Here is a 23,821-nt window from a genome sequence, read left to right as displayed (position 1 = left end):
ACTGCTGCTACTGCTACTTTGCAAACACACACACACACACATACAGATGCTACCATCCATAGGCTTGTGCTGCTCAGCATGATCATTGATGCTCTACAAGCACCCGCAAACATTTCCAAGCAGTCCAGGACGGAGGAGACAAGAAGGGGACTTTTGGTGCAGAAGAGATTGGGAGTGAAGCCATTACTGTAATGTGTGCTCTGCTGTCTCTAAGGACTCCTTTGCCATTAGACTTCAGAAAGCTCCAATTAGACTCATCAAAGGCAATTAAGCTCTCCACTGATAAGAATAAAAGAATGTTTTTTTCATTCTCTACTCTTCCTCTGTCTTTTTATCCCCTTATCCCCCCCTTTCTGTTCCTCTATGCCCTCTGCCTTACCCACCTCTGGGGCTTACATTCCCCCCTAATCTCTCTCTCTTTCCTTCTCTGTCATTATCAGGTCATTGCCTGCCACTGCCCCCCCCTTCCCCCCGCCCTGTATAAATGCATTTCCATGTTTGACTGTGTATCACCTTTAACTGGATTGCTGTCTATATAGCATTCATCAGCGAAGCCCTCTCTTTTCTTTTCTCCATGCAATATAAGACGGTAATAATAGCACCTGTCAGCAGGGCCCACGTGTGTGTGTGTGTGTGTGTGTGAGTGTGTGTGTGTGTGTGGCACAGAGGTGCTGGCCAACAGATTGAGAAAATTGATGAATCGCCCTTGTCGTTCAAAAGGCAATCCCTCCCTCCTCAGTATGCAGCCTTGTCTGCTTAGTGCTTCCACTTCAGCCTGTGCTGATATTAAAAGGCCCTGCTTGCTCACATTAAGGTCGGCACTGCATGCAGCGGCAGGCATCTGCACACACGTACGGACAAACATTAGGGGTAGTCTTCCCGTGCTCGCTGGATATTAGGTGTGTAGGAAACATCGTTCAAGGAAGCAGGCGGGGAGGAAAAGACAAAAAGTCAAGAAAGGAATTCAAACCAGCCGAGATGACTGCTGACATCTCGGTTCATCTTTGCTTCTGTGCTGCAAATTAGTTTTAGGAGCAGAGAAGGTCTGTCTGCTTCATGGCATTTTACACTGGAAAGACCTCAAAGAGGTGTGGGGGGGTGGGGGGGTACAATAGTTGCAGTTATTAGGCAGTCTCAAATATCCAAATCCTGCTCACAATGTCATCAAAGCTTCCATTTACATTGGGATCAGCATATCTTTGGCTTTAAACGTGCCAGTATCAATCAGACCATCTTCAGTGAAAATAAAACTTTATTGTCAATCATCTTACTCACAATATTTCCTACATAATTCAAGGCTGCCAAGACTTGGCTCATTAAAAGAAAGTGACTGCGATCAACTTTCCTCTTAAAGGTTCTGTCTGCCCTGGTTGGGTACTGCATGGGGGGGGGGGGGGGGGGTACTATCTTTCAAATGTCATATCCGACTATGCAAGGCACGGCGTGTGTGTTAGCCATGTCTGTTCTCAGCTAATGATGGCGATTTGGAAAAGTTTAGCTACTAACATTAGCTCTTATTGAATGTATGGCTGCTAATTCCAGTTTGAAGTCATTTTTGCCAATTTTATTTATGAATTGTGATAAATACATTTATTTATTCAATCTGTTCTTTTAAACCACTATTGGTAACATCTGCTAGACGTTAGTCTTCTTGATGTTTTGGGTTGAAAAGTGGGTTTAAGCCCCTTAAATACGCATTTAAAGGGTCATCACCAGGAATTTGAGACCACTGAAAAGTGTTTGTTTGGAATTGTGTGAACTCTTCCCCCCGCTACATGGCCCCCGTATGGAGTCACCACTGATGAACGATAATTCATGCAAGTTTTGAGACCGATTTAAACTCACAAGCACACATCTTTGACACGTTCAATGGCCACCGAAAAAAGTGCAAAATCTCAGTGCTTGATGAAAAGACATTATTAGTGAAACATAAACATGTAAACATTGCAGTATGTATACTCACTGCACGGTGTATGAGTGGTTAATGGCTAGTCAGGAGATCGGGACCTGGGTTTGAATCTCCACTTGGGCATCTATGCATGTTTTTCCCATGTGTGGGTTTCCTCCCACATTCCAAAAACATGCTAGGTTAATTAGCGACTCCAAATTGTCCATAGGTATGAATGAGAGTGTGAATGGTTGTTTGTCTATATGTGCCCTGTGATTGGCCAGCGTTTCTCTATTGTAGTTTTAACTTGTAGTCGTATGGAACTATACTCCATTATTGCTTATTTAGTATATAAAACAAGTAAAATGTCTGAAACCGCTCCCAGTTGCAGTGTAGTAGCACACTACATTAAATAAGTATCTCTTTGTCAGTGTCAATCAAATCCCGGTGTTACATTCTCTCGGAAAAGGCAGGATTTTTGATCGAGCTCTTGTATTGGATCTCATTAGACAGCGCAGGTGTCAATGTAGGAATCCATCAATAACGGCAGTGCAAAAAGGGAACATAATGAGAGTGGAAACGCACTGCCTACCTTTCTATCCAAACTCAGACTCCCAGATATACTCCTCATTCATATTCACACGCGATATACCATGAGCATATCCGCTACACACCCAACTGCAGCATGTAGTCATCTGGCAATAAAAGTAGGGTGCAAGCATGAGGAGATCAATTACTTGTCTTGCTCCTATTTGTGAATGCTGTCTTTTATTGAGCTTGGGTGGAGGCCTGCTGTTGATTAAAACGGCTGGTCTCCAGCTGGAGACAGAGGGCCAGCTGAGATAGCAGCACACGCTTCGCATTTACGCCGTCTTAACTGCGAGGAAATTCACACCTCGATTTGAGATTGAGATTAATTTTCTGCACCATGTGGCTTGTCTTCCCTCTTTAGCATGCTCAGTTCTTATTACACAAGCATCTGCTCCGTGATGATGATGTAAATGAATCTGGAATGTAGGATGTTTTGTGCGGCGCCGAAATGAGCAGTGCTCACCGAGGGAAATGATTCCCTACGTTTTGTTGTGTCTTAATTCAAGCGCACACTTTTTATCCATACTTCCTGAATTTGCATTCTCCCGCCGAGGATCCATACTGTCAGGTATTGTTAACTGTCGACATTCGCTTTTTTTTTTTTTTTTTTTTTTTTTCTGCAACAGATAATTAGAGCTTAGGTTGTAGTAGCTTCCACACCTCCATTGATTTGTAGAATCTTTTAGCACTCCTCCTCTCGTTTTCTCTCCAAAAGCAAAAAGCTCCACTCATCTGTTTTCTCTGTATGAATTTCCAGCCATGCATTAGTCTCCCTGACATTTTCAAGCGATGCTTTATTTAGCTTGTCGGATTCTCCAAATAAACGCAATCTCGAGGTTTATGGAAAAATGGATAAAAATTAGATTGTAAGTTATTGATCTGGATTGTGTGTGTGTGTGTGTAGTGGTGGGTGATGGGGGGCAGCTCTCATCTGTGTGTAGGGAAGGGGGGGGGGGGGGGGGGAGAAATGAAGCCGTAATTCAGGGCTATTGAACCCCCTGCCACTGGCGGCATCGATCGCCAAGCAGCGCTTATGAGATCACACCTGAGCACTGGAGACTGCAGAGGGGAGGGGCGGGGGGGTATAAAGAAGGGAGACGAATGAGTTGAGAGGGAGGAATAAAGAGACAGAGGGTTGTGATATGATCAGCTCCTAAGCCACCGTCTGAGGTCTTGAGAAGGCGCTAACATGCAGCCTCAGAGCCAATTACCCAACCCCGCAAGTACACACACATGTTCTGACACAGGACCGCTGGATGCTGGAGTTTCCTGTCCTCCATCTTTCCCCCAGCACTCCTTCACATTTCCAGTGGTAACAACCAACCATCTGACCTCTCAATTACACTCCTCCACCTCCTGAACCAACTCCCACATTCCCTCCTCCCCCCCTCAAGCACATACCTCCAACACCCCTCCATCCCACCTCTGTCTTCCTCCCCTCTTCCTCGCTCGCCCCTTCAGACCCGCTCCCCCTGCGGCACTGTGGGTTATTATGGTGAAATATGAAGCGGTGTAGATTCTAAGCTTCATGAAATTTCCATGAGCATTGATCTGATCTGATGTGGGTGATTGCTAGGTGAATCCCTCCAGTCCAGGGCTGTTGCTCATCTATTCATTTATTTATGGCATTTATGTTTTACTGGCTTTGATTTGCTCTTCTGGAGAGCGACAGCTAAAGATTATAAATATACCTGTACAGGAGAGTGTGCTTTGAATCCTGGGCTGCACTTTCCACTTCTACTCCACTCAAGTTTTCTTCCAGCTTTATTCTCGGTGTGAAATGTATGAGCCCAAAATCCTGAAAAGCGCTAAAAAGACATGAACATTGCCCTTCTGCTTTATGCTCCTTGAAAAGCAATGTTAACATCTTCACTTCATTATTCAGATTGCCTACTTATTTCTAAATAATAAGGGCTATCGCTGTGCATTATGTATATTTTGTGTTCACTTGAAATTCATCCTTTGCATTGTGGAGGATAAAAAATAAATAATACAACAAAAGCCTCACAGACAAAAGAGAGGATTTTGTGAGAACAATCACCTCAGACTGGAAGCCTAATCAAGAGCAAATCCCTCTTAAGGCTTGAAGGATCATTGAATAGGGTAGTAATGTCAAATATTTGTCCTTTGGAAGAATTTATACTTTACTTTGATTTTCCAGGTTGTATGACAACATTTCTCCTTAGGAAAAAAAAAAAATAATTAGTTAATCACGCAATAAATTGCATCTGTTTCCCTCATCTCTCACCTCCAAACAAGCAGAAAGAGGTTTCACCCTGTGTTGGTTCAGCCTCATGAAACAGTTTTTCCATAGGAACCCATACAGTCACTTTGTCTCTGTGGGGGGGAGGCGGGGCCGCTAGCACACACAGAGTGTAGCCTCGTATGGAAGCAATGCAAAGTAAGTAGAAATTAGAAGGGAAAAGCATGTAGGAATATTCCGGCTTCAGAAGGAGCAAGGTGAGCCCATCATGCCGGTTTGCCAAATTTGTTTGGAAGTGTTACAACAAAAAAGCTACAAGGACACCTGACCCAGTTTTCCCAGCTGGAAAAAAATATCGAGACATTTGACCGGCAACTAAATACAAACGGACCAAAGCAAAAATGGTGTGCGTTCATAGAAAGTGTAGCTTCTTGAATCCCAAAAGAAATGCTGCTTTTTAACACTTGAAAAGCCAGCATTTCGAGAAATGCTCCAAACGTTTGACAGTATGAATTGCACTTTTTTCGACAAAAACAATCTGTTTTGTACAAAACAAGCCACTGTCGGCCGAGCCACGGCATAACAATATCAGTAACGTCGGAAATCATGAAACCTTTTAACACGACAGAACAAATAAATGGAAAGGTTGCTAATTACTGTTTCATTTAATTCTTCTATTATATATATATATATATATATATATATATATATAGAGAGAGAGAGAGAGAGAATAAATGCAATTGTATCGAGATTGTACATGCTAGTTTATCCTCCTCACAACTTTCCTTCTATTCTATTGTATAATTTGTCCAACTGCATGTGTAGCATCCACTATTCCCGCGCTTGTGCTTTGTTTTTAGCTCGTCTGTTTGAGTGTTCAGGGAGTAGCCCCCGCTGAAGCCGCTAGAGGTCCAGCAGGACAGCTTGTACTCATAGCCTCTAGGGGCCTCTTTTCTAGGGGCCGCCTAGTCAGCCTGGCTGCTCAGATGTGAGGCGAGCAGGGCATCGGCCCCCAGGAAACGTCCAAGCTGCGACCCACAGGGGAGACAGACGGCCGGCACAGACACATGAGGGCAATCCCTCACATATATGGCTTCCCTTTGTGTTCGTGTAGAGACACACACATGCATACAAACACAGAAGCGGTGTCAGAGTAGTAGCAAAGACTGTTATCCATGCACTGACTCCCCGGGCAACCTGCAAGGAGGCGGGCGGGGGGGCTGTGTGGGGGGGAGAGAAAACAGAGCTGGAGTGCATTAGGAATGAATTATATGAGGAGAGCATTTATCCAACAGTCCTCCTCTGAAGTGTTTGTACTGTAAGCCTCAGATCTTCATTGTATTTATTCAAATGTTTAAATATTCATGGTAAATCTTCTCATATTCAATTACACTCGCACGACCACAGCATGCAGAGAGAAGGCTTTCTCCCTGCTGTCTGGATGATCTGACTCTATATGTGTGTGTGTGTGTGTGTGTGTGTTTAGCTGGTTCCCCGGAGCGATCAAGCCTTTGTTATATTGGAACCCGGCTCTGTAATTGCTTATATTAGTCGCTGATCAACATAGGACCACAGGACACATACCCAAACACACACACATTTACACGCACGCGTGTACAAAAATACACTCGCTTGGCTTTTTATTAAGCACTAAAGCGGGCAACAGAGAGAGATTCATTACATCACATGCAAACAAAGACGCACGTCTGACTAGAACTGAATCACTTATTTTCCTCATATGATAGCAAGTGCTTTCATTACTAAGAATCAAACATCCTAAATTTCCATTTTGTCTTTTCTTGTTTGTTCGCAGCGCTGAACGAGCCAACTATAGACTACGGCTTCCAGAGGTTACAGAAGGTCATCCCCAGACACCCTGGAGACCAGGAGAGATTACCCAAGGTACCCCCAATGCATTCACAACTCCTCTCATTTGTCTGCGTTGGTGTCGCTGTGCCTCACGCAATTATTGCATAGCAATTTTTCTTGGTAGGACTGATACAGAGATGTATTTACGTCTTCTCCTGTTTCATAGCGTATGGATATACATGCCACAAGGGCACCATGACCTCACATACAGACAAATGACTATATTCCCTGGACACTGTATGAACATTAACATTTTATTACACGCTCATGGACGGTTTTTTTGCAGTTTTTTTTTTTTTTTTGCACGGAAAATGCACAAGCGGCTCTATTCATGCTTGTGCTGTGCGTAAGGTCGTTTAGATTGGCAAAGGGGGAGTGATGGTGGGAGGAAATGGGGGAGAAGGAGGAAAGGAGGTTGAGAGAGAGAGAGAGAGAGAGAGAGGAAGAGAGAGGCAGAAGGAGGTTAGGTGATCCATCATAGCTGTCCAGTCTTACCTCCTGCTGGGTCAGTGGATCGAAGTCAACCCCGGGTGGACTTTATTACTTCCAACACACACACTTTCACAGAGCGGCATACACATGCACACACACACACATTTATACACACACACACAGCGGACGTCACTGTGAGGCAGAGATGGAGAGCCCAGGTAGATGTAGAAGGAAGATAGAGAAATCACTTGTCCTGCTTGCGTGTCATGTCTGGTGGATACAAGACTTGTCCTGGTGATGTCTTTACCTGCACTACGTCTTTCTCCTCCTCTTCATCCTCCTCCTCGCTCAGTGGTATCTCCTTCTCCTCTAAATGAACAGCAGCGGCTGGCAGGCCCACTTGTTCATTTCGGCTCTATTGATTTGTGCCTTTATTAGGTAATAACACTTTGTTGACCACACTCGTCTCAACGGTTGGCCTCCATCATTAGAGGGGCACACATTGGCAACTTTTTTGTGCCCATTCAGTGCAAGCCACTCCTGTTTATCCACACAAATTCTTAAATCAGAAAGCAAGTTTTCCCAGAGGCACATTTTGTGAGGAGCTTCTTAATGAAGCCTGGAAATGCCTCCTTTGGCTCCATATGTTGTGATGATGATGATCCAGTGTCCAGCTGCACTGTGTTGTCGCTAATGGTCCTGCAGTAAGTGAGCAGGGAGTGCTGGAAGCTGGAGCTTAGTAGCTCAGGTTGTGGTGTGGGGGAGTCTGGGGCTGGCTAATGAGTGACCGTCCTGCCAGACGAGGCCAGGCTCTGCTCTGGATCAGGTTCCCCTTCCTGTTGACGTCTCCGTGGGCCTGACTTTACGGGAAGAGACCCTGCGCCCAGGAAATGGTCTCTCCTTACAGCAGCAGGGCAAGACAGGCAGCACGGCGCTAACCACATTTATCTGTTTATCAGAATGACTCTGGAGCGCTGCCTAATCGCGTTTAGCTTCTGGACAGATCCCTTTGCTAACGAGAGACCGATAAGTACAGACGGGGCACCGGACCATGAGAGAGTCATTAATAGAGAACATGGGGAAGGGAGAGAAGACGAGGAGTCAACAGAAAGTAAATGCTGGTGGACGGGAGATGGATATGTGTGGGCACACGTTGTACATACGCCAAAACCCTCCCAAAATGTATCAACATACAAAACGAGGACTGTCAGGGGTAAAGTGATAATGGTGCTAACTAAGTGATTATCGTAATGAAAGCCATACCTCTGTTAAGATGGTAATTGTAGCATCTCCACAAACATACACGGAGTCCGATGCTCTAAAAATCATACCTTAACACATCAACAGCAGTGCTCGGTTCCAACACCAATGTGCATTTCTATTTACGTTTCTATCTATACTTAGCTAAACATACAGTATGTTCAATATATAACCACATCCTGTGACTAAAATACAGTGAAAAGTAATATATTTCAGACATTTCTGTAAATGCTGATTAATCATGATTAATTAACTGTGATTAATCTTATTTTTTTAATCATTTGACAACCCTTTCAATTTTTTTTTATGTCAATTCATGATATGACATAACAAAAACTGAACACAAATACACGAAAAAATTACTATTAAAAAACAAACATCAAGACAAATAGTCATTTCACACTAAATGACACCACCTAACCATTAAATATGTTTCATTTTCCAGTTTTGGTCCACAAAGAGAAATAAGGGCATTCAAAGCATGTCCTTGTATGTATATCGTGTTATTAGTAATCACACTCGTCAACATTCACCTGAACTAAGACAAGCGCTTCACGATCTTATTTCTCACGCAAACACGCTGTAAGGATAAAAAGTGTTGTGCCGGGCAGAAGGCATCTTGAATTTCTACTGATGTTACTCTCATCAAAAGATTATGGATTACCACATGATTCCACTGGCCGCTCCAAAGTATTCATTGCATTAAAAATTAAACAAACACATTTTGGAACCCTTACCAAAAACTAATGTGTTATATTGTTTTCACCCAATACAATGATTAATTACATTCCACAAAGGTTACATTGATATATTGCTAATTTAGGTCACTCATATGTATTAATGGGCCGGCTAATAAGTACACCATATTCACAGAAAAGTCAAAGCATTAATTCAAAACTACCAGCAAAATGAGTTATGAAAAGTTAAAATGGAGTTCAGTTCAGTTTTGGAGCATTCTTGATAGATACTTCAATAAAGCATTATTAATATAAATGGGTGAAGTTTCGATTAGATGACTCATGTCACTCATCTGAATTGTACAGGTGTTTTTTTTCACACGTTTCGATTGTTTTTATTTTGGTTTCATTTTTCTATCCCTTCCAAAACGAGAGGATGGCCCCTGAGACACTTCCTTTTTAGTGAAGAGCACGACATCCTACTTGCCTTCCCTGAACACTCTTTCTCCATCTGGGGATCTGTTTGTGCCCTAATGCTTCACACTTCCCTCATTTCCTACCCCCCCCCCCCCACCCTTCATCCATCCATTTACCTATCTAGCAATCCCTAGGAGGCATCTGGCATTGAGGAAAAGTAGCGAGAAGCAGGCGAGGAACGATGCATACATACTAAAGAACCACTTAGCTGACTCGGGCTTCTACATTTCTCAATCACGCCGAGCGGGCCTCCTTTCTGGTCCCCCTCTTTTCCTGCCTCTCCCCCCCCCCCCCCCTCCCGCCTCCCTTTCACCCTCCCCCAGATAGTGCTAGTAATGGGAGGTTAACACAGAGGCAGCGCTCCCATTATTGAGTGAATTTAGCACCTCGGACAGCGCTCTACAATCTTTATTGCTTTGCTGACCCTCCCGTCATGTCCTGGGCATGCTCGACAGCCTCCACATGTGTGTGGCTGAGAGTGTGTGTGTATGTGTGTGTGTGTGATATGAGGTCTGATTGAAAGGCGGTGTGTCACGGAACAGAGAGCACACATGCTCCGGGGCTTGTTCACAGCGAGGGATACACTGAGGAGGGTATAGCGCACAGCGTGTGTGTGTGTGTGTTAGTTGAAGAGAAGGAGGGAGAGAACGAAACGAGAGAGGATCGGAGGGGCGGGGGCTGCAATTTTCTGGTTGTCGCGCCTCCAGCATATATCCTGGCCCCGGCACATTAACTTTTAAAAAGGGTTTCGTAGGTCTGTAGGTGTCTACATCACAGACACACACACACACGTATATACAGGATATACAATACTATATATAGAAGGACTGCCTTGAGACACAGACCCATAGACTAAACGAGTGAAAAGAGCGAGGGTAATAAGGAGGATAAGTGGTAGAAAATGAGCATGAAGAGCAGCAACACCATGCAAGAATAAATGTTTGATATTAGAAATATTACTCCATTCCACACTGCAAAACTATTTCACACAAATGGCACAAAGTGGCTCTTCATGTACAACATTATCAGGGCCAGTCAGGGTCAGGAGACAGGTGTGCTTGAGCTGACAAAAAGCACGATATCGCGATCAGCCCGATTCTATGTTGTGCTAAGTTAGATTGATGTGTGATCATGTGCAGGAGATACACGATCCAGCAGGAAGCATGGAGAAGATGCAAAAGATGGTTGACTGATAAGAGCGATACCGGCTCATGTTTTATTCACAGCTAACGGTATCTTCCCTCCACTTCTCCCAAACTGCCCAGCCAGTAACAAAGTACACGGACGGGCCCATTTCTCTTCCTAACGCCCGCTTTCACCGCCGTCTTCCTGTCGTTGCAGCCTCTGTTCTGCATTCACGGCATAACACTACTAGTGAAATGTAATGAAAGTGACTGAACTCTTTGAGCCGCCACACTCATGATCAATCTCCCGCCTCTTTTTGCTCCTGATTGTAGGAGGTAATCTTAAAGAGGGCGGCGGACCTGGTTGAAGCCCTGTACGGGATGCCTCACAATAACCAGGTAAGCACACAAGATACTGAGCATGGAAACCAACATAAGCTCCCTCTAGTAGATTGGAACATGTTTTTTTTTTATATGGGAAACAATGTTTTAAGTAACATGATTAACTGCTATGCAGGTGTAAGAAAAAAAAACTGTAACGAACTGTAAGATGCTAAATGTGTCACGCTTGGGTACACACAATGCCTTTGGTCCGGATTGTTTCACTAGAATGAGTACTCTATTCTGTACTGGAACGCCTTATACACTGCAATAGGATGATTTCATTCAGCCCATGCCACCGAAAACAGAACAACTCAAAGTCATCCTCAAAGTCAGTCGGGTTACGGTTAAAGCATGTTGTATCATGAAGTGATGGCATACATAAGAAATGAAGATGAGTGCAGGGCGGGAAACAGGGAAATTTAACTAAGCCATCCTGAGACAACATTAACAACTCTTTTATTGCTTGAAATGAGAAAAATGAGTTTTTTCATTAAATATGTCACAAAAAAGCCATAAAAAAACAAAATAATTAGTGGTTATGTTCTCAACCAGGGATCTCAAACTGACCAAAACGGACAAAAGTTATGGATGACATTAAAGTTTAGAGAGTAAGGGATGGTTTAGCTTGCTTAATTTGGCAAGCGATAGCCGACATTGACCTTGCAATGACCTTGTCACAAGGGGGGTGGAGTCACTAGACATAAAACTCACAACAATCATGATTCCAACACAAAAAGACCACATGGAATAACATACAGTGGGGCAACATAATTCCTGGGAAGCCAAGCACTGCCAGGTCCCAGCATGCTGCACCTCAACTCGGCCAGTTGAGCTGATTTTGAGACCTGTGTTGTTCACACCAGATATGCTGATTGTAGCTTACAATAATTTGAAAGATTTTACCTCTAAATAATTGACTCATTCAGAATAATAGAACCACATTGATGGTAGAAGTTAAGATTCTGGGGTTTTGTTGTAAACGCCCGGCTTATTCTCTCCTTTGAATCCTCCCACAACGCCAGGAGATGATCCTGAAACGAGCAGCAGACATCGCAGAGGCCCTTTATACGACTGTTCCGCGAGGGCACAACCAGCTAGCCGGTCTTGGCAGCGGATCCGTCCATGCGGGCATGATGGCCGTCAACTCCTTCACCGGGTCAGAAGTGGCTCAAACAGCCAATCAGGGTGAGTGACGACAACGCAGCATGGTCATTTTATTTGATTTCGACTTAAACACAAGGAAGCGAGAACCGGCGGTGACTTTGTAAAGTGGAAAGTGGACACAAGGGGGGAAAAAGACGGAGACAGTATCTAAAAGGAATGCACAACCAGAGAGTCACGGATGAGGTACGATGGAGCAATCTGAGTGGGTCCTCGGGTGTGTATATTAGACTGGGGTCGGCCCCTGTCTGACAGAGAGAGATGTGGGTGCAGTCAGGGGTGATTCATCACATGAGAAAAGTGGAAAGATGGCTCAGCCTCTGGATGTGTCTCAATATTTCTAATAAGCTTCCTTTCTTGTATGAAGACCACAACCACCGCTTCACTTATGGCTTTCTTCATCGTTCTCTAGGAGGTTGGAGAATCGGTGCTAATTACGCCGGAGAGGCTTCTTTGAGAGTTAGAATGTAGCCACTATTGTACAAGAGAATACGCTAGTGATCAATTCAAGGTGTTTTTTTCTGCTGTGTCAGCATTTGTAAACTAGGATGTATATGTAGTACTCCTACTGTAGCCCAAACCTTCACATCTTAAAGGAGACAACAGGAATACTATGAATTGCCTTATCAATATATACCCGTAGAGTATTTATATTTTTGGAAAGGAGCCAGTTAGGTTAGAGGGCTCTTGTTTTAGTGCTTGGATCACTCTTTTATCGCTCCTCCTCCGATCTGTTCATTGCCTTCCCACAGCGCCATATGCCATCCAAGATTGTTCCAACATTTCTCTTGGCTTATATCACCGTGGCCATTACCCGTGTACAAGGTATAAAGTGATGTCTCGCTCCCGATACAATTTGTCCTCTTCAGCAGCGCTGTGGCTGCAACGCTCTCAGATAAGAAGCGTGACAATGGCTTGTCACTGCAGGCAGTCTCCGCAAAGTACTATTATACAAAGTACTAGTGGTATTCATTTTCTTATGAATATCCTCACGAGGGTCGCGGGGGTGCTGGAGCCTATCCCAGCTGTCTTCAGGCGAGAGGCTGAAGTGGTACACTCTGGACTGGTGGCCAGCCAATCACAGGGCACATATAGACAAACAACCATTCACACTCACATTCATACCTATGGATAATTTGGAGTCGCTAATTAACCTAGCATGTTTCAGGTATGTTTTTTGCAAGTCAGTAGCAGTGATCGTTGTTGAACTAGCTCTGGCATGGAAACCCATATTGTTCTATAATTTTGTTAGGAATGGAATATTTTCCACTCTGTGATAGATAAGTACAAACTATACTGATCTAAAACAGACAGGAAACTATTCCAACAGTTTGTAGACGATATCTAAACTAACTTTTCCACTGCCTGTGGTCTTCTGGGTTCTTGAATCAGTGCTTGTGTTTTCTGGGGATCAGTTGAGGAAAGATAGTCGGGACAACCGATGGTAGTAGCACTCTCCAGTAATATACATTCAATGCCAAACTTTCTTTTATGTGAGGTGTAGTATCAAAATAACCATCCTCGAAATGTGCCAAAATAGAAAAGCATCTGACACAGCGAATGGAAATCAAAAGCTGCACTTCAACACTATAGAATCCAGTATTTGCTTCTGGCTGGGAGGGTTCTCCGAGGCATAATAGCATAAAAATATACAACAAACAACAGCAATTCAACCCAAAACTGCACCACAACACAATAGAATGCAGTAGAGTCCTTGGGTACTTCTGGTTGGGAAGGTTCCCTGCAAAACATCTGGTTAAAACTCTGGTTTGAAGCATATTTAGGGCTTAAATCTTTAATCTTGTGTTGCAAGTAAGCAATGAAAGGACAGTTTGGAGAACCATTTGTTCAATATTTGTGTGTATCAATTGTACTTGCAGACTTTTCTTTGCAAATGAACAGTAATGTTCAGTAAAGTACTTGTCCCGATTCCCCTCGTTACTGTATGTCTGCATTACAATAGTAACTCTTGTCTGAAATGTGTGCAACGCTGCCTGGTCTTTCCTCCACTCAGTAGGTTTGATTACCCTTCCTGATGTCATGCATACTCTCTCATCGGCAGCATTGCATGGTTTTATTTTTGTCTGCCTCCTTCCTGTACATCTTTAACACCTCTTCTCTCTTCTATTCCCTTCTTCCTTCTTCTTCTTCTTCTTCTCTTTCCCTGTCCATAGGTTTCAGTAGGAGTACAAGCAGTGTGTCCCCTCATGGTTATGTCCCCAGCTCTACTCCCCAGCAGAGTAGCTACAGCTCTGTCTCCACTAGCATGAATGGCTACGCTAACTCTGGCATGGCAACCTTGGGCACCTCGCCCAACTTCCTCAATGGATCTGCAGGCAACTCCCCGTATGCTAGTGAGTAAATGCATCACATCTTCGAGCCCATGCCACCAATCTGACGCATCCGATTCCATAAGGAGGGACAGATGCCAGGCAGACACATACTACCTAGTACATACGTACCTGTCAATATTTGTTAATATTAATATATATATATATATATATATATATATATATATATATATATATATATATATATATATATATATATATATATATATATATATATATATATATATATATATATAAAATAAGGGAAATTATTATCTTATTTTCATCAAAGTTAAAATATGGGAAAAACACGGGAGTTTCCTGGTGAAAACAGAGAATTGACACACATTGGATTCAAAAGGAACCTTTTGGTTGTAAAAAAAAAAAAAAAAAAAAAAAAAAAGTCATGTGACACCAAATTTGACACACACACAGAAAATGGAACAGTTTAGCTGGCTCATCTATTTCTTTAAGAACACAGTCAAACACAAATCCTCCCTTTATTGGCAAGGGGGAGCAGATCACCTTAGCATCCCCCTGACACACACTCCTCCGGCACAGCTCACACACACACACACACACACACATTCCCCCTCTACATTAAAGACCCTTGATTAAATCAATAAACTAATTGCTAGAGAAGCAATTCCATTTCGGCTCTTTGATTCCTGGGTGTTAACAAGTATTTTAACAGGCTCGTCGGCCCCTCACAGACACTTTCAATCAATGGCCCCTCAGCCTGCCTTTGTAGGTCCAATTTTCATTAATTGATTAGTTAGGCCCCTTCATAAATGGATTATGACTTTATTGCAAGGATTTGGCAGGAAGGGCCATAAAAGCTAAGTGTTGGATAATAACAACAATAAAGGCAGAAGCAGATATCAGAGGGCAGGTGAAATACGACTTGGCTGATTGTAAAATCACTGAGGGGGGAAATGCTCTTAGTGTATTAGCAGACAAAAGACAAACCCTTAAGAAGTGAATGGATGGGATGATGTCAGAGGCAGAGACCGAATTTGGCTTATGAACATGGAGACTTACATGTATAGTAAATCCAGCTAATAGTCATTGTGTGGATAGAAAGCCGCCATTTTCACTTTGGAGACGCTCTAGAAAGAAGCTATTGTGTTGTTTTGTGAAGGATGAAAGCTTCCATAATGCTGTGGTATTAATGTCATGTAATGAAATTGAATATACAAATGCAATGCACTCCAATTTAGACGCAACAGTCGATTTTCGTCCATGGACTAAGTACAAATCGCAAACAACTCTTCCTTTGCCTTTAAGCAGGATAATCCATTTGTATTTGAAGTGAAACTATTGACCGTTTTCATTTTGTAAAAGTAGCTTTCACAAGAAAAAAAAAATGCGGTGACCTCCAATATAGCTAGTAGTACATGTAAACATTTACAATGCATGTACTATGTGATCGGTATTGGTATCGGACTATTTCACTCATGGATTATCAAGATCTGTATCGGCAGCATGAAACCCTGATTGGAACATCTCTGGTTCATAGCATACTTAAAATAAAAGATAACAAAATGTTATGAAAGATAAGAGTAGAAGAACGACATATTAATATTAGAGTGTAAGGCCATTGTTGATCTGAGTTACAAATATTATCCCTCCTGCCATCATCCGTTGACCAGTCCCCTTCTGTTCGTCCCGTCTGCCCGTCCTCTGTCCTCGGCCCTCTCTCTAACCCCGTCTCTCTCCCCCTTTTCCGTCTTCATCGTCGTCCTCCCCATCCCTCTTTTCCGACATGACCTCCCCCTTCCCTGGCCCCGCTTTAACCCCCCCCCCCCTTCACCCCCCTCCCCACCTCTCAGTCGTCCCATCCAGCCCCACCATGGCGTCATCGACCAGCTTGCCCTCCAACTGCAGCAGCTCCTCCGGCATCTTCTCCTTCTCCCCGGCCAACATGGTGTCCGCCGCCGTCAAGCAGAAGAGCGCCTTTGCCCCCGTCGTGCGACCCCAAAACTCGCCGCCACCCACGTGCACCAGCGCCACCGCTAACAGCCTGCAAGGTAAGCTAAGCGGTAGCTGATGAGGGTTCACAGTGGAACCTTCAAAGTCCAACACTTTTTTCTATAACACGCATTCAACAAAAATAGAACCAAAACACTTGGAGTTCTTATATGTATGCAAAATGCTCATTTCTCCACATTTTTGAGTGGCCTTTTATTGTAGCCAACACCTGTGCAATAATCATGCTGCCTTATCAGCATCATGCCATAACTATGAGGTGGATGGATTATTAGTGCGCACTGACACAGATACGTATGTGAACAATATTTGAGAGAGACGGGGCTTTTGTGTAGATGTGAAAAGTTTTACATCTTTCAGTTCATCTTAGGAATATTTGGAGCAAAAACAAGTGGATTAAATATGTATTTTCATTGACTGCACATGCAATGTTTTCAGTCACATTTGACATGACTAATGTATCATACAAATGTTAAAATAGCCACTGTGTCAAAAGGACTAAATAAAAGTAAAGTAAAATTACTCACCCTCTGAGGACTGATGATGTATTGATGGCGGCGCAAACACTAAAGTGAAAAGTGGATTTCCAGAAGGCGAGTCCACTTCATATTGCACTTGTTAGCATTCTCAAGTAATATAAATAAATTAATCACTCGACAGTAACTTTGGTGATATGCATAACATTATTATGATTATTCATGTTACTGTTCTTCTTACTGCTCCTTTAGTCCAGTTTTATGTATTTTAAGTTCCATTTCTGATTCTATGGTAGTCGTCACACTTTTGGACATGGCGGACTTGGGAGGTTCCACATGATCCAGCCTGTTCTCATTAAGCTCCAATGCTGCTCCTTTGAATTCCTTTTAATAACAACTTGTCACCTTTTCTTTTCCTCTTATTCCCCCTTTCTTCCTCCACTTCACACCTTTTTTTTCCCCTCCTTGATCCCCACTGTCCTTCCCGGCTTCAGATCAGTCTTTTGTGGACTCGAGCAAGTACTCATCAGCCAGCTCTCTGCAGGGCCTAGCCTTCTCCTGAAGTACGTTCACCCTCGCTTCCTCTTTTTTTTATTCACAGTTTCTCCCTTTCTTTCCATCCCACGGTGTCCCACGCCGCAGCTCATCCTGCCCCGCCCTTCCTTCTCATTTTTTATTTGTCACGCTCAACTTGTCAGTGCGATCACATATGTGTTCCATTTCCTGTTTTCACTTCCTGCTTCCTGCCTTGTGCTCCGTGCGCTGTCCGTGGGGAGGTGTGTATGTGTCGTGCCAGCAAGGGTCATTCTGCTCTCCTATTTCCATCCAATGTGGCTCACAGTCAGGCCGTCTAGGCAGGATGTTGTATGGTGTTGAGATCCCCGGCCAGAGAAATGATGGATGGGAATCTTTATCAGAGCTCCGAGCTAAGCACTTCCTCACTTCCTCTGTCGGCGTTGATGAGCACTGAACATGGTGACCCCGGGGCCACGGCACGCTGATCATACTGACTCACACACACACACATCATTGGGTTAATCCCAACAAGCTGGAGACATTTAGGAAATAACCTGGGAATTAGTGGATTGCAGAGCGAGGGGGAATCAATAAGGAGCCAATATCTTCTATGAAAAAGTCTTCCATGTGATGGCTTCTGTGGAAGAATGAGGAGTGCTGGAGATGTGAACCAAGCCACTTTCACAATCTGATGAGATCCAATACAGGAACGCTATCAATATCTCTGCCTTTTGACAGATAATATCGCTCAGTTTTGATTGACACGTTCATCTTATCCAGGGATATTAAAGTGGCGCTTCACATGCAAAACTTGGGTTTTGAAGCGGATTCCTAAAAAGAGCAGAGGACTCACATCTTATAGCGGACTAGTTATGATCCCATAAAATACTGTATTAGGGACATTGTTAAGAAAATAACCCTGATTTTACTTTTCATATGAAATCACAGTATTTGATTTTGATATGTTTCATGTTTTTATAAGGTTAGAATAATAATGAAATATAATCACCCTGGTAAATCAATAAATGTTACAATATTTGAATATTTGGGAAAAAAATACTCAAGAGGAAAATACAAATGTTAATATGAACACTTTCTTCTGGGATAGTGTCAATAAAAAATGAGCATTGTTATTATGTAAAGGTGGAATGATTACAGCTGTCAGATTCTGCAGGAGTACTTGTGGCCTTAGGGGGGTCCAGATTCTGCAGGGGTACTTGTGGCCTTGGGGGGGTCCAGATTCTGCAGGGGTACTTGTGGCCTTGGGAAGTCCAGATTCTGCAGGGGTACTTGTGGCCTTGGGGGGTCCAGATTCTGCAGGGGTACTTGTGGCCTTGGGGAAGTCCAGATTCTGCAGGGGTACTTGTGGCCTTGGGGGGTCCAGATTCTGCAGGGGTACTTGTGGCCTTGGGAAGTCCAGATTCTGCAGGGGTACTTGTGGCCTTGGGGGGTCCAGATTCTGCAGGGGTACTTGTGGCCTTGGGGGGGGTCCAGATTCTGCAGGGGTACTTGTGGCCTTAGGGGGGTCCAGATTCTGCAGGGGTACTTGTGGCCTTGGGAAGTCCAGATTCTGCAGGGGTACTTGTGGCCTTGGGAAGTCCAGATTCTGCAGGGGTACTTGTGGCCTTGGGAAGTCCAGATTCTGCAGGGGTACTTGTGGCCTTGGGGGGGTCCAGATTCTGCAGGGGTACTTGTGGCCTTGGGAAGTCCAGATTCTGCAGGGGTACTTGCGGCCTTGAGGGGTCCATATGTGCCTCTACATTTGAAAATAAAGGAAAATTCCCACAAAAAATGATCCGTTAGTGCTTACTTTATCACTGTCACCTGCAATGCCAGGGAGGATGTGGGAGTTTCCCTGGAAAAACAGGAGGGTTGGCGGGTGTGGAGGGTTCATATGTCCATTTCCATGTGCCAGGTGTAAGCAGCGGAGAAGAGTAAAAATGTTTTGGGCTCTTCCCGGAATGAGGAGCTAATGAGAGCTCGAGGTGTGTCCTTGTAGGACAAGACGCTGGAGCATGTCGGTGTTATGGGACTGTTGTGATGACACACGAAACCCAGCTATCACATGACTGACCTCTCTCTCTTTCTCTCTTCCTCTGTCCCGCTTTCCTCCCCCTATTTTCCCACAAGCAGCAATTCCGGGGATGATTGTTCCACCCATGTAGGGCATCTGGAAAAAGAGGAAGAACACGACACAGTAGTAGCTGGCGCAGCTGAAGAGACGGAAGTGAAGATAACGGTTCAAACTCAGGCCTTTCCACTGGGATTTCATCCGAGGAGAAGATGGGACAAGCTTTTTGCCATGTGATTTCCCTTTTGGTTGAATTAGTGTAGCTTCTCTGACACCGTGTTGGATGCCCCACAGTGTGATCTCCCACCAACCCCGACCTCATGAGAAGAGCATATATGTATTTTTACTTACTGGATCTGTCTTAGCATTGGAACCAGCACAAGCAACAGTCAAACCACACATTCTATTTCATCATGCCTCTCGTCCTTCCTTAATGCTGTTCTACTAAAACTGTGACGATGGAGCTTTTCATAAGCGTTTAAAAAAAAAAAATTGCTGACGTTAGTAAAAACTTGAAAAGCCTGAGTATGTGTGCGTCCAGCCAGCACTGTACTGTACTGAAGGAGTCTAGCAACCCTACAATACAAGCGTGATATATGTGATATATTTTTGTATATATAAAAAAAGTGATTTTTTTTGTTTGTTTTGTTTCTTTTAGCTTTTTTTTTTTTTGCAATAGCTCTAGTTTGAAATGTAAACATGAAATGTCTTAAGGCAGCTTCTCAGTACAGAAGTACAGTAGGTGTTTTGTTAAAAACATGAGGAGAAAAACAAGGATTTGGATACAAAAAGGGGATTTTTGTGTAAAATATCCTATAAATAATGTATTTATCCCTTGTATTTGTACATCGCCTTTGTTTAGTTGTGTTGTGAACATACATCACGTGTGTTTCTGTTGTCGCTCACTATTTAAACGTGTTTTGTTTTGTATGTGACTCACCCACCACGCCATTGTCTATTTTTGTATAAGTTAATAAAACGTGTCTGTCTTTTTTTTTTTGGTTTTGTTTTCTTATGAAAATGTTTATGGTATGGCAAAACGTAGCATCTTATTCAGAGTATTTGGTTGAAGTAGATTTTCTAAAGAATATATACACACATTAATATATACTGTAAAGCTATATCTTTTTGTTTTTTCAAATGGATACTGTTAATATGCATGGGTTCTTCTCTTGAGTGTCTTTTTGTGTGCGTGTGTGAGTGTGTGTGTGTGTGTGTGTGTGTGTGCACATCAGGAGAGCTACGTGTTTTTCTTTGTCCATGTTATTTATGCCTGCTTCCATACTGTATCTTTACACTCTTGTTTTCTGTCACTGTAACCTTTACCAGCAGTCTAGATGCCTTAACAATGCAATGCCATTCTTCTTTCAATCACATGTACAGTTTTATAGTCTCGCCACAATTGTCTCTTTGCCACATAGGAATTCGTGGGAACTTCGGGTAAGGGGTTGGGGTTGGGGTGGGACGGGGGGCAAAGCACAAACTCGAAGCCACACTAGAATACAAAGAGCCATAATTCAAAAACAGCCCAACGTATGTACAAACATAAGACTTTTATTTGCTTCATCATGTCACCTTTTTGAGCTGTTTAATTGCAGTTCAACATAAAGTAGCACAGTGAAGCGCTGATGCAGCACAATTTTAATCCCACACAGACTGTAGAATCACCATCACCTCATGTATCCACAATAAGACTTCATTTCAAGCCACAAAAAACGGGAGCTCATTTCTGGAATTCTTTATTTTTGTTTTATTGTGTATGTGTGTGTGTGTGTGTGTGTGTGTGTCTTCAAGCTGTTGCTGGACAGACAGACATAGAATGGGGCTTTTCGCTTTCTCTCCGTCGGGTTTTGTTAAGCAGCATTTCAACGCAGAGGCGCTTGCTGACAGACGAGTGTTTCGAGGCACTTTGTGTTGTTTCTGAGGCCATATCAGTTTCTCACACACACACACAAAAAAGGTCTTTTGTGGTACAAATCAATGGCTTCTTTGGAAACAACCTATAAGCTCCACTCAACCCTGATTCTCAATATTGGTAACATTTTGTACAACGAAAAGGACAGATGCAAACCAAATAGCCAGTGTATTTTTCCTCTGTTTTTTTTTTTTTTTTTTTTTTGTCTTTGACTGCAAATACACTAAAAAAGCTCTAAGAGAAGAAAAAAATCTACTGTATAGATTGTTATTGTTTTTGATGAGCTGTAAGATAACTTTTGGACTCTCACAATGTTGAATTAAAGTTACATCTTGTCTGTGACTTTGTGCTCCTTTTTGAAAGGTACATTTTTACTTTTAACTTTTAACAGAACACCGTCCCTGTTTGGAAAAAACTGTTGGAAATTCCCCAACTGTACTATGCCAATGCAATGAATGCACTGTTACCCTTACAGATTGCTGTTTTTTCTTCCTCTTTCTACAGGAAAAAATTCAAACCAGACAGGGGTTGGTAAAGACGGGTAAAATATGGGAGCTTCCGGTTCTGTGATGCTGTTTTTTTCCCATATAAATAATAATAAATAACATAATATCATACATTCACACTCAAACTGCTGAACAGGAAGTTGTATGACATACCCATCAACTGTGTAGTGCTTGCCCCCCACCTCACCTCCCAACCCCCAGTTCATCCACGTGAGCCGGGTGATGAGGAACGTAGGAGGGACCACTTATGTAAAACAATATGCATTCAAAAGAGTAATACATTTGTATGACATCGTGAACTACTTACTATGAGCATGCATTACAATTTCCCTTCAATGTGTAATCTCTTGAACACGACACAGCTCCAAGCCTTTTCACTTCCTGGTTGCTTCAGAGTTCTCCTTTATGGCTCATCGCCTATTTTTGCCTCTGACACAAAAAAACGTAACAGTGGTATATATACGTCTTTGGTAGCAAATGAGTTGATATAGAAACTGCGACTGCTCTGAACGATTTGCGTGACATTTTATTTTTAAGGCAAACAAACAATGTGGTTAGTTTGGAGCTCGTTTTTGTCCCACAGGGAAGTGAATATCATGTTCATTCTAACTTTTTGCAAGTGTCCCTGAAAAACTTATTCTATGAATGTTGTTATCATGATCTAAAAAGTCATTACGACTGGTTAGCACACAGGCCTCACAGCTAGGAGACCCGAGTTCAATTCCACCCTCGGCCATCTCTGTGTGGAGTTTGCATGTTCTCCCCGTGCATGCGTGGGTTTTCTCCGGGTACTCCGGTTTCCTCCCACATTCCAAAAACATGCTAGGTTAATTGGCGACTCCAAATTGTCCATAGGTATGAATGTGAGTGTGAATGGTTGTTTGTCTATATGTGCCCTGTGATTGGCTGGCGACCAGTTCAGGGTGTACCCCGCCTCTCGCCCGAAGACAGCTGGGATAGGCTCCAGCATCGCCCCGCGACCCTCATGAGGATAAGCAGTAGAAAATGAATGAATGAACTTTCATAATCTTTATGAAAAAAAATTTGCATTATGGAGCCTGTAAACATGACAAAATGGTCTAAAATACCACTATAAGGCACGCAAATTATTCAATATTTATTATATTGAATAATACAAGTGTAAAGGGGACTATACGCTCATGTCTAGAGGTCACTAATGATGTTAACAACCATATATAGAAGGTCATAAACAGTATTTTATGCTCTAGCTCCAAAAATATTCAATTCATTCCAATACTCCAAAATACCAGCAAAATGTGAGTGACGTATGAGTTGCTGAGACCAATTCCCCAGGTCAAAAACAGGCCTGCATCCCTCCCCCGACCTCGCAAAGCATCTCTCTGTAATGAATGAAATTCATTAATGCATTAGCGATGGCATGGTGAACATGGTTAGCCTGACAAGTTTCCTCCTAAACATATTAGTTAATGATGATTTCAAGGTTATTAATTGCAAACGCACCAGCCCACCATAATTGAGTCATCATTTGCATACCCGGTCATCAGCAGAAAATTAATTTCTTTTTTATTTTTTGCATATCTAATTTAAGAGGCCGCGATTGGATTACCTTGTGAAAACAGCAGATCCCGGGGTTCCGCTGACCTCCGTGTGCGTAACTGGAGGCTTCCGTAGAGCCGAGGGGAACCTGGAAGTAGTGATGAATTAAGGATTTGTCAACACTTGAGTGCCTCTTTAATTGCTTGCAACTTTATAATTGTGCAGGGCCTTTTCCTTGGGTATGTAATAACCGAGTTGGTAGTTTGCTGACAAACAGTAAAGTAGGGTGCATGATTTAGCAGTAAGAGGTGGAATATTGAATTATGGAGGTGACTACACGGAGCCTAATGTTTTTGATTAGCGAGCCGAGCATCAGCACGCGGCTCCTGGGAATCCACCGCTCCACAACACACACGGCATCTGAGCAGACACAC

General features: G+C 43.1%; 1 protein-coding gene across 3 annotated transcripts in view; it reads left to right on the top strand.

Moving 5' to 3' along the window:
- ebf1a (EBF transcription factor 1a) overlaps positions 1-21,705 on the top strand; it is a 57,097-nt gene extending 35,392 nt beyond the window's left edge. The window contains exons 11-17 of one of the 3 annotated variants that reach the window (XM_058063168.1): positions 6,496-6,584; positions 10,855-10,920; positions 11,928-12,090; positions 14,241-14,420; positions 16,229-16,426; positions 17,356-17,424; positions 19,511-21,705. In XM_058063168.1, coding sequence (XP_057919151.1) covers positions 6,496-6,584; positions 10,855-10,920; positions 11,928-12,090; positions 14,241-14,420; positions 16,229-16,426; positions 17,356-17,423 — 764 coding nt within the window. In that variant the 3' untranslated portion in view covers position 17,424; positions 19,511-21,705. Of the gene's footprint in view, positions 1-6,495; positions 6,585-10,854; positions 10,921-11,927; positions 12,091-14,240; positions 14,421-16,048; positions 16,201-16,228; positions 16,427-17,355; positions 17,425-19,510 lie in introns of those variants that run through there. The other 2 variants (XM_058063170.1, XM_058063171.1) reach the window with 2 other exon arrangements.
- Positions 21,706-23,821: the final 2,116 nt, after the last annotated feature.

The sequence above is a fragment of the Doryrhamphus excisus genome, chromosome 23, assembly GCF_030265055.1.
Source record: "Doryrhamphus excisus isolate RoL2022-K1 chromosome 23, RoL_Dexc_1.0, whole genome shotgun sequence".
Taxonomy (NCBI): Eukaryota; Metazoa; Chordata; class Actinopteri; order Syngnathiformes; family Syngnathidae; genus Doryrhamphus; species Doryrhamphus excisus.
The sequence above is the reverse complement of the archived record's forward strand: the minus strand, read 5'-3'. Positions and strand labels throughout refer to the sequence as shown.